This window comes from Myotis lucifugus, unplaced genomic scaffold (genome assembly GCF_000147115.1).
Source record: "Myotis lucifugus unplaced genomic scaffold, Myoluc2.0 scaffold_628, whole genome shotgun sequence".
Classification (NCBI taxonomy): Eukaryota; Metazoa; Chordata; class Mammalia; order Chiroptera; family Vespertilionidae; genus Myotis; species Myotis lucifugus.
In genome coordinates, this window is record NW_005871676.1 from 267,224 (window position 1) to 276,957 (window position 9,734).

At 55.8% G+C, this 9,734-nt stretch overlaps 1 protein-coding gene across 3 annotated transcripts in view; it reads left to right on the forward strand.

Moving 5' to 3' along the window:
- Positions 1 to 2,033: 2,033 nt before the first annotated feature.
- The window catches only part of KANK3 (KN motif and ankyrin repeat domains 3), a 9,906-nt gene continuing 2,205 nt past the window's right edge, over positions 2,034 to 9,734 (forward strand). For 2 of the 3 annotated variants that reach the window (XM_023746098.1, XM_014447220.2), the window contains exons 1-8: positions 2,034 to 2,071; positions 4,389 to 4,454; positions 5,293 to 5,354; positions 6,045 to 7,319; positions 7,399 to 7,498; positions 7,676 to 7,873; positions 7,972 to 8,056; positions 8,484 to 8,700. In XM_023746098.1, the coding sequence (XP_023601866.1) occupies positions 5,321 to 5,354; positions 6,045 to 7,319; positions 7,399 to 7,498; positions 7,676 to 7,873; positions 7,972 to 8,056; positions 8,484 to 8,700 (1,909 nt within the window). In that variant the 5' untranslated portion in view covers positions 2,034 to 2,071; positions 4,389 to 4,454; positions 5,293 to 5,320. Of the gene's footprint in view, positions 2,072 to 4,388; positions 4,455 to 5,292; positions 5,355 to 5,852; positions 7,320 to 7,398; positions 7,499 to 7,675; positions 7,874 to 7,971; positions 8,057 to 8,483; positions 8,701 to 9,734 lie in introns of those variants that run through there. The other variant, XM_023746096.1, reaches the window with a different exon arrangement.

Sequence of the window (9,734 nt, forward strand, 5' to 3'; positions counted from 1 at the left end):
TAGCCGAAAGCATTTCCCCAAACCTAAAGATTTGCATATATTATTGCCTGCTGCCAGACAGCTGAGGGCAGTTCCCCCACCCTGACAATGGCTACTGTATACCAAACCTTACCTTTGATATGTATATCTGCTTTGCTTTAGGGCAATTTGTGTTAATAAAAAAGCTAGGGGTCCAGAGATTCAGAGAACTTGATTACTGAAGCTAGGTCTCCTCTGGTTCCCCAAAATGCCTTCCAAATTTATATTTCATGCCCAGTCTCTTTATTAATATACTTGCAGCCCTTCTCCAGATTCCTGAACTCTTCTAGATGCTGAGAAACACCCCGGCAGCCTGGGATGCAGGCTCAATTCCTTATAGGGGGCCTGCAGGGGGCAGCAGTTCAATGATTCTCTCTCATCATTGATGTTTCCATCTCCCTTCCTCTCTGAAATCAATAAAAATATATATTTTAAAAATCACCTTGGTTGAGAACCTCCCTTCAGTATTCCTTAAGCTATACATTTATTTTATGTGGTTTCTTTATTTTTTTCAAAGGTTCTTTATTGATTTTTAGAGAGAGGAAAGGAGAGGGAGAGAGAGAGAAACATTAATGTGAAAGTGAGGTATTGACTGACTCCTGCACACCTCCTACCAGGAATCCGGGATTGGACTTGCAACCCGGGCATGTGCCCTAACCTGGAACCCTGGAATCAAACAGGGAACATTTGAGTGCACTAGATGACGCCCAACCAACTGAGCCACACAGGCCAGGGCTTATGTTGTTATTGAGTTTGCTTCCATGTGTGTGCATTTTATTTTACAATAAAAATATTCTTTAAATTCCAATGAAGTGTTCATGGGAAAATTTGACAGAATTCTACAAACAGTGTATGTGCATGAAAAAAAGACAGTGGAAATAGCCCAGGAATTTTCTAAAAGGAAGAATGCCCGATATTGAAATACATTCTAAAGCTACAGTAGTTGAAGTGGAGTGGCACTGGGACAACATCATAGAGGAATCTGGAATAAATAACTCACCTCCGGGATCCACTCATCAGATAAAGTCTGAAAGCTTCTGATGTGCTTTTCTGCCGGTCCCTTCAGTTACCTCCTACAAACAAACACACTGACCTAGTCAAAGTCCTGATATAGGGAGCGTCCTTCCTCCCTTCCTCTGCACGTGCACTTTCTCCTATTTGGAGCACCCTTCATTAAATGGCACACCTCCAGGCTGCCTCACAGGACCCTCCAGGTCAGGGTTTTGCCCCTATTTTCTCCTCCCATAGACCCCAGCTCCCACTCATCGTCCCCTTACCATAAACTTTAGCTTGAGTCTGCCTCTGCCTCTCAGCTTTGAAGAGCAGGATGACAGGGATTGTGTCACCTTAGGGACATACACAGTGCCAGGTACACAGTAGGTGCTCAAAAATACTAAAATAATCAGGAAAAAAACCAATCTGTACAGTTGCTTTAGATAATAATATATTCCAAATGGATTAAAATGTTAAATGTAATTTTAAATGTTCAACAAACATTTATTGCCAGGGGCATTGGATAAAGCAGTGGCCAAAATAAATCAATTCCCTGTCCTTATGTGCTGACATTAGTGGGACAGATATGTGCAGGGAAGACAGTTCAGGAAGGTGGAACAGCATGTGCAAAGACCCTGTGGTGGGAAAGATCCAGGGTCCAGGTACCTCACCCACTGGGATCTGGGCATCAGTCCTTCCAGCTTCCACCCAACGGATGTTCCAAACACACAAATCCCCCCAGTGAATCTCCTGCTCAGAGCCTTCCATGGCTCCCCCATGTCCAGTGGATCAAACCCAAGGTCCTTAGCCCTTCGCTGGGCAGCACTTGGCCACAGGGCTCCGTCCTGCTGTCCCTCGGGGACAGTCATTCCAGGCCCCGCCCCCAGGCTCTCCCACCTTCGCGGCGCCGCCCACTCCACCTCACTATTGGACAGTTCGGAGGGTGTCTGGCGTTGGTTGGCTGGAGCGACCGTCAATTAGCGTCAAGGCATTGATAACCTGTTCTCGAGCTTCGAGGGGGCGGGCTCGGGTGCGGGCGCGGATGTGGCTGCGGCATCAGGTAAATCGCCGGCTTGCGGGCCACCGAAGCGGATCTGGGGCGGGATAGGGGGCGCCCCGGGAAATGGCGCTGCGCCTGCAGCCCCTCCGCGGGCCGCGCGCTGTGACGGGGCGGGCGCCGTGTCCTCCGGCTGCGACCCCTCCCACACTGAGAGCCCCCAGTGGGCAGCGCGCAGAATGGGAAGCTCCGGGTTCAGGAGATCGCCCTCCTCCCGCCCTTCAGGAGCCAAGTCGGGGCTTGTTCGCCCCCTAGCTCCCCAGCCAGCTCCCCAGCCGACTCCCCAGCCTTTCCCCGCGTCTCTCCCGGACAGCTTGGGGACCGGGTCGAGCCCCTCGCGAGGGACCTGGGTGTGCGTGGGGGTGTGACGGAAACGGTGTTGGGGGAGGGACGGACGGCCCCGCCGGCAGACAATGGGTAGCGGATGGAACCGCCCGGCAGCGTTTCCTCTAGGAAACGGCTCTGTCCCTGCGAGGCCGTCTAGGGGGGGCGGTGAGGGAGTGGTCGGTGCTGACCTGAGTACCTCCCCTACACACCATCATCAGCCAACACCCCTACCTCGGGGGTGTGCAAGTTCCGGTCCAACTTTAGGGGGTGCCACCACACGGCCTCAAGCGGGGGGAGGGGCTGGGGGGAGAGTCCCCTCCCCAGGACCAGGAGCTGCACTGCCTGCGGTATTTGGTGATCACAGCACCGAGTCCAGAAATAGTCCCTGGGGCTGGAGTGGGGGCGTCTGGCATCAGCTCTGACGGCCTAATGAAGGGGCCTCAGGCAGAGGACCCGAATCTAGCTGACAGCTCAGGCGGGAGCAGAGGAGAGAGGAGGGCAGCTGCACGCCCCAGCTCCCCAACTCCGGTGAGGCTGCAGCCCCTGGAGCCACTGGGGGGGTGGTGGTGGGGGGGTGAACCCACTCCCTGCCATCGGGGACACACGCAGGGACAGGCATGAGGGTCGTCGGGGAGGGACGGGCTGTTTCTAGAAGACCATCAAGTGGAATGGCCAATGCAGAAACAGTGGCAAAGCCGCCTAGGTTTAAATCTGCCTCTGCCTGAATGTGACCTTGGGAGCATCACTTAATCTGTGTTTCTTCCTCTGTAAAAAGGAGAAAGACAGTAAGAAAACCTACCTCAGAGGGCTTAGCTAGGATTTTTTTAGTTAATCCCTACAGATCGCCTAGAATTGAAGCTGGTCCATTGAAAATGGAAAGAGTGTTTTTATCATTCTTTACCATTCTTGGAGTATCCACCCATTTCCCCACCCAGCCTCTGGGTCCCGCTGCGGAGGGGGTTTGGGTCTTAGGGATGGCCCACAGCTATTCTTCGAGTTCCCAGCACCTCAGATGTCCCTGGAGGAGGGGGCTGATCCCAGCTCAGTCCCACTTGGAGCGGTGCGTGAAAAGGCCCAGACTTCCAACCCCCCACCCAGGCCTTTTCCATGGCCAAGCTTCTCTCTGGCAGTTTCCTAAAAACAAGTCCTGAGAGGCACTGGATGTCCTGTGTGATGACCAGCTGTCCTGCTGGTCCACCCCTTGCAACTGGTATAAGGGGCAGGAAACAGCTGCCTTGGGACAGGAAAAGGTTCTGGGTGGGGGAGGTCAGGGACCCAGGCTGGACAAAGGTGGGAAGTGGAAAGATGGTTAGTTTAGCACAAATGAGCTGCGGGTTAGGGAGCGGTCACATTGGGTCTGATAGGCAAGGGTCTCCAGAAGATGAGCAGAGGGTGTTTCCCACAATTGATTTAATTGCTTTGTACCTCAGTTTCCCCATCTGTAAAATGTGGATATCTACCTTGCAGGATTGCACAGGATTACATCTAATCAAGCAGGGAATACAGTAGGCACTTGATACTGGCAGCTTGCTTGCCCTTCCCTGAGGCTTTTCATGTGAGCTCTTTAAAGCCCCATCTTTCTCACCCTGTGCTTTCTGAATCCAAGTTCTGGACTCAATATTTGTCCTTGTAAAATATCACATTATTAGATGGGTCTCAATCTCCCTCAGTTTCTTAGAGCCTCCATCATGACACCCTGACTTACTCTCCCTCCATCCCCAGGCATAGTTTCAGCTCTGACAACCTGGGTGCTTGTGGTTCCATTACAACCTCTTATAAGCCCTGTGGCACTCCACTAGGGGTATTCCAGGGGCACAGGTATCCATTGATTTGCATCCTTTGTGCAGCTGGCCCCCAACTCTCTGTCTTTCCTATAGAGGTCTCACAGGTGACCTTGGTAAAAATTCATATGCACAGTTGTATCTTGTTTGCATTTAGACTCTAAGGGAAACATTCAAGTGATTCTGTATTTTTGTTGTTTTTTAATCTGCAGAATCTGACCAGATGAGTTCTTAATGAGCCCATGAGGACTTCCAGTTCTTGCCTTCCTCTTCTGAAGGTTCACATTCCACCCCTGTGATGATTAATTTCTGATTTTCCCCAGCGATTGACAGAAAACTCAGATCTGGAATGACACCCATACCCACTCCCACCTCCAACTACTCTTGTTTTCTTTTTCTTTTTTTCTTTTTGTTGATTTTAGAGAGAGGAAGGGAGAGGGAGAGAGGGATAGAAACATCAGTGATGAGAGAGAATCATCGATCGGCTGCCTCCTGCACTCCCCACATTGGGGAATGAGCCTGCAACCCGGGTGTGTCCCCTGACCGGACTCAAACTGTGACCTCCTGGTTCATAGGTCGATGCTCAACCACTGAGCCATGCCAACTGGACATCTTTTCTTTTTTAAAATATATTTTTTATTGGTTTTAGAGAGGAAGGGAGAGAGAGAGAGAAACATCAATGATGACAGACAATCATTGATCAGCTGCCTCCTGCATGCCCCCTAATGGGGATTGAGCCCATAACCTGGGCATGTGTCCTGACTGGAATTGAACCATGACCTCCTGGTTCACAGGTCAATGCTCAACCACTGAGCCACACTAGCTGGGCTTCTCTTGTTTTCTGAATTACTTTCCTCTCTCCTTTTGATGCTCTTCCTTTCTCCTCCTGCCCAGCAGGCTGAGGCCTGGCACCTGGGTATTCCCACATTCATTCATTCCAAAGTTTCAAGGCCTCTTAAGGGAGGATGGAGGAAAGGGCACTGGTGTGTGGGGGTGGGTTGCTGGAGAGGAACTCTCGGGTCTGTTTACTCACTCAGAATCCAGGCTGACCCTAGAGTCATAGCCAGAAGGATAGGGCCTGACTCCACCCTTACCCCCTCTGGGGGACTTTTTCAGGGTGTGTTTGGTGGCTACTCCAGGAAACATGGCCAAGTTTGCCCTGAATCAGAACATGTCTGGTAAGTGTACGAAATGGTAAGTGTGCACAGGTCCACACTTGGTGCTGGTGTGTGGACACAACCCTGCAGTTCACTTCTTTGCATAGTGGCCAGAGGGGCCTCTGTGCTGCCCTGTCACATGTGGAATGTAATCTAACATCTCATGATGGCCCGGGAGACGCCCTCTGTCTGGCTTCAGCTCACCTCCCCTACTCCTCTCCCCCTCTCTTCCATTACTCTGCTCTGGTCACCCTCAACTCACCCTTTATTCCAGCCCACCCTGCTCAGCCCCCTCCCCTTCCAGGACCTTTGCATGGGCTGTTTTCTTTTAGGAACCTTTTGTCCCCAGCTGATTCCTCCTCATCACTTGGCCTTGACAACCAGAGCCAAAGTAATGCCTCCTCCAGTTATTCTCTACTTCATCTTATTATTGCCTTTAGCACCATTTGTAATGTTTGTGTCTATCTGTCTCCTACAAGGGGGCAGAGATGTTTGTCTAGTTCGATGCTTTGTCCTCAGAAAAGTGCTTGACATGTAGTAGGAGCTCAATAAACGTGTGTCTGCATGACTATTTGGGTGCATATAGGCATTGAGCTTTGGGTGTGTAATGGCTTGGTGCAGAACTTGGTGCAGGTGGAGCCCTGCTGGTGTGTTGTGGTGGGGAGGGGTACCCCTGGCCTGACACCCCTCACGCCCCTGTCATGCCTGCAGACCTGGGCGGCTCTCACCTGTGCCACGGCCCGATTGGGGGCTCCCGCAGCCCGAGTTCGTCCTACACGGTGGAGACGCCCTATGGCTTCCACTTGGACCTGGATTTCCTCAAATACGTGGAGGAACTGGAGCGCGGCCCTGTCGCCCGTCGCGCCCCCAGCGCCCAGCTTGCACGCCGTCCCCGCGGGCCCCGGGTCGGCATCACGGGCGCGCGTAGCCCAGGGGCCTGGACATCCAGCGAGTCCCTGGCTAGTGATGAAGGGGGAGCGTCGGGTGCACTCTCTCCGGGCGCACCCACTTGGTTCCTGCTGCCGCCGCTGTCGCCACGCGTGCCGGTGCGTAACCCGCACGTGGAGGACATGCTCCTGGAGACCAGCCGACGTCTGGAGCTGGCGCAGGCGCACGAGCGCGAGCGCGAGCGCAGCCCGCGTGGTTCGGGCCGCAGCAGCCCAGCCCCAGGTTCCGCCCCCAATCCCGCCCCTGCCTCGCCAGGCCCAGTGCAACTGCAGATGGTGCGTGAGCAAATGGCCCTGGCGCTGCGGCGTCTGCGCGAGCTCGAGGACCAGGCGCGCGCGTTGCCCCAGCTGCAGGAGCAGGTGCGCGTGCTGCGTGCAGAGAAGGCGAGGCTACTGGCCGGGCGCCGGCAGCCAGAAGACGGCCTGGAGGCCGAGGCGCGCCCGGACAAGCTCGCACAGCTGCGGCGGCTCACCGAACGCCTGGCGACTTCCGAGCGCGGCGTTCGCGCCAGGGCCAGCCCCCGGGCGGACGGCCTGGACGAGGAGGCTCTGAGGCGCAGCGAGGGCGCACTCCAGGTCCTTGACGGGGCGGCGGGGACCCCCGACCGGGCGCCCCAGACGCAGGAGCCTGAAATCCAGGCCGTGCTGGGGACCCAAGAGGCAGAAGCCCAGGCAGTGCCGGAGACCCGGGAAGCCGGCGTGCAGGCGGTCTCCAAGACCCTTGAGGCGGACGCGTGGGTGACCGAGGCGCTGCTGGGACTGCCCGCTGCCGCCGAGCGCGAGCTGGAGCTGCTGCGCACCAGCCTGGAGCACCAGTGCGGGGTGAGCGAGCTCCTGCGGAGCCGGCTGCGAGAGTTGGAGGAGGCCCGAGAGGCTACGGAGGAGGCAGCGGCCCAGTCTCAGTCGCGCGAGGCTGCAACCCAGACCCCATGGGGTTGTGTTGAGAAGTCCACGCAGACCGAGCCTTCCGCGGAGGTCCCTTACCTGACGCGGAGCCCATCTGGACTCACAGATGGGGACAGGGCCATAGCGCCCGCGGGTGAGTCCCAACCTCTCCCGGAGCCCTGGCTTGATGACCACTGGTCTCGAATTCAGTGCCCTTATCTGATCCCTGGCAGGCATCCTCAAATCCATCATGAAGAGGAGAGACGGAACACCTGGCGCCCAACCCAGCCCCGGACCCAAGAGCCTGCAGTTTGTTGGGGTCACCAACGGAGAGTGAGCATTTTCCCCCTCCTCATGACAGCATCTACGGGAACATGGATTGGGGTTTGAATTCCAGCTCTGCCCCTCAGTTTCCTCTTCTGGGAAATGGGGATAGCCAATCCCACCTGTCAGGACTCCGGAACAAGCCCACAGGGGAGGTTCAGCAGACGCCTCCCAAACTGCCCCCAGGTACGAGAGCTCATCCAGTGAGGAAGACAGTGACAGCGAAGATGGTGCTGCCGATCCCCCGAGGAGCAGCTCCTGTGGCTCTGGGGAGGACAGCGGCCAGGGATCTGACTCGGGCACCCCCGGCCCTTCCAGCAGCGGAGTCGTTCGGGACCCTGAGCCAGAGCCAGAGGCAGAGCCTCAGCCGGGTGCGCAGGGGAGGTGAGCAGCGCCAGGACACTGGAGTGGGGACTGTTTTCTTTCCAGTTTCCGCGCCCCCACCCCCACCACTCCTGAGCCTCTCCCAACCTCTTCTGTAGGTGCGAACTGAGCCCGCGATTGAGGGAGGCGTGCGCAGCGCTGCAGCGGCAGCTGAGCCAGCCCCGTGGAGTCGCCCGTGACAGCGTGAGTGCGCGAGGAGACAGCTCTTTACAGAGGAAGTCGTGGGGTCCACCAAGGACCTCCCCTGATGTCCTTAGGGAAGCGCCTGTTGTCTAGATTTGAGGGAGGGTCTGGAGTTCCGTCTAGCGCCAGGGACTTCCACCAATCCCAGGCTCTCTAAAGGAATCTCCCAGGACCGCGCTGATCCTTACCTGGTTCCCTAAAAGGATCCCGCCCCAGGCCCACTCTCGGACTCCCCAAAGACAAGCGCTCACCACCTTCGGGGCCCAATGTACTCCCTCTTCCAAAGGGATGCGGCCCCATGGGGTCCCTACGGCCCTCCTCAGACAAGCAGTGACCATCCTCCCACTGCCTGGACTCCCAGCCCCAACTCTGCACCCTCCCTGCCATGGCACCGGGACCTTCGCTGATGCTTTTCCCTGTCCCGGCAGGCGCTGCGCGCCTGGTGGCACTGGAGTGGTTTCGAGTGTCCAGCCAGCGCCGTTCGCAGGCTGAGCTTGTAGCCGGGGTCCTGCGGGCGGTAGCATGCCTGGGACAAGAGCTGCTGGCCCACGTGGTGAACCTGGCCGACGGCAACGGGAACACAGCCCTGCACTACAGCGTGTCCCATGGGAACCTTGCCATCTCCAGTTTGCTGCTGGACACTGGTCAGCATGGAGGAGGGGTGGGCAGGGTACTAGGCAATGGGGTGGGCAGGTAAAGGAGGACCTGGGCAGTTCTCAGCTGGGAAAACCTGAAGAAATGTAGAAACAGGCTGGCCAGGCAGATGGCACCACCGGTCCTTCACTGGGTGTTTCAAGATCCAACATGGACTGACCTGAGCTCTGCCCTGACCCAACTCACTTTCCAGACTTTTGAATTATGTTGCCCTAAATTTAGGGGGTTATTTTATCTCTTTCCTTCCTTAACTGTGAAATGGGGATGCATCATCTCCCTACCTGGGCAGCTAGAACACCTGTAGAAGCATCAGGCATGCAGGATGAAGCTCCAGCCCTGGTGCTTCCTAAGTCCACATGTCCAGCCAGCTGCCTTTCCAATCTTGAGGGAAGATACTCACTGGTCAGGGCTGTGACTACCATCCTGGTCTGGGACTGTCTCTTATCCTCCAATTCCACCTCCTACATTTCCATCCCCTGTCTCAGGAACAGAGATGGTCCCAGGTGTTGCAGAACCCAGACATGTACTGAGAGCATACTAGGTACCAGGTAGTGGAGTGGGCCACCCATGCTGCTTTGCCCATGGGACCAACTGCCCAAGAGCCCTTCTGAGTACCCTCCCTCAAGGCCAGTAACCTCTGGGGGCCTGCAGGTCTTGGTGACCAAAGGTCACAGCTACTCTGGGCTGGTTACCAGGCTGGGGCTTTGTGGAGGGGGTGATACATTGTTACTTTCTGGGCATCCTGTCATTCATAAGAGACCCAAGGCTCCTTGGACCCCTTTACCCTGTATTGAACCCGATTCAGCCAACTCCCTATCAGTCACCGCCAGTATCCCCCATACCCTACCCACCTGCAGTCATGTCAGCCTGGTCCAACCTCCCCCAGGTCCCTGAACCCTCAATGAACCTCATATAGGGGTTGCTTTTCTTTCATCCCTCCAACTTGGCATCTCAGTTCCTTGACCTGCTCCTCTCCCTTCACCTTGATGTACCAGCCTTGCACTTAAAGGTCACCTTAAAACCC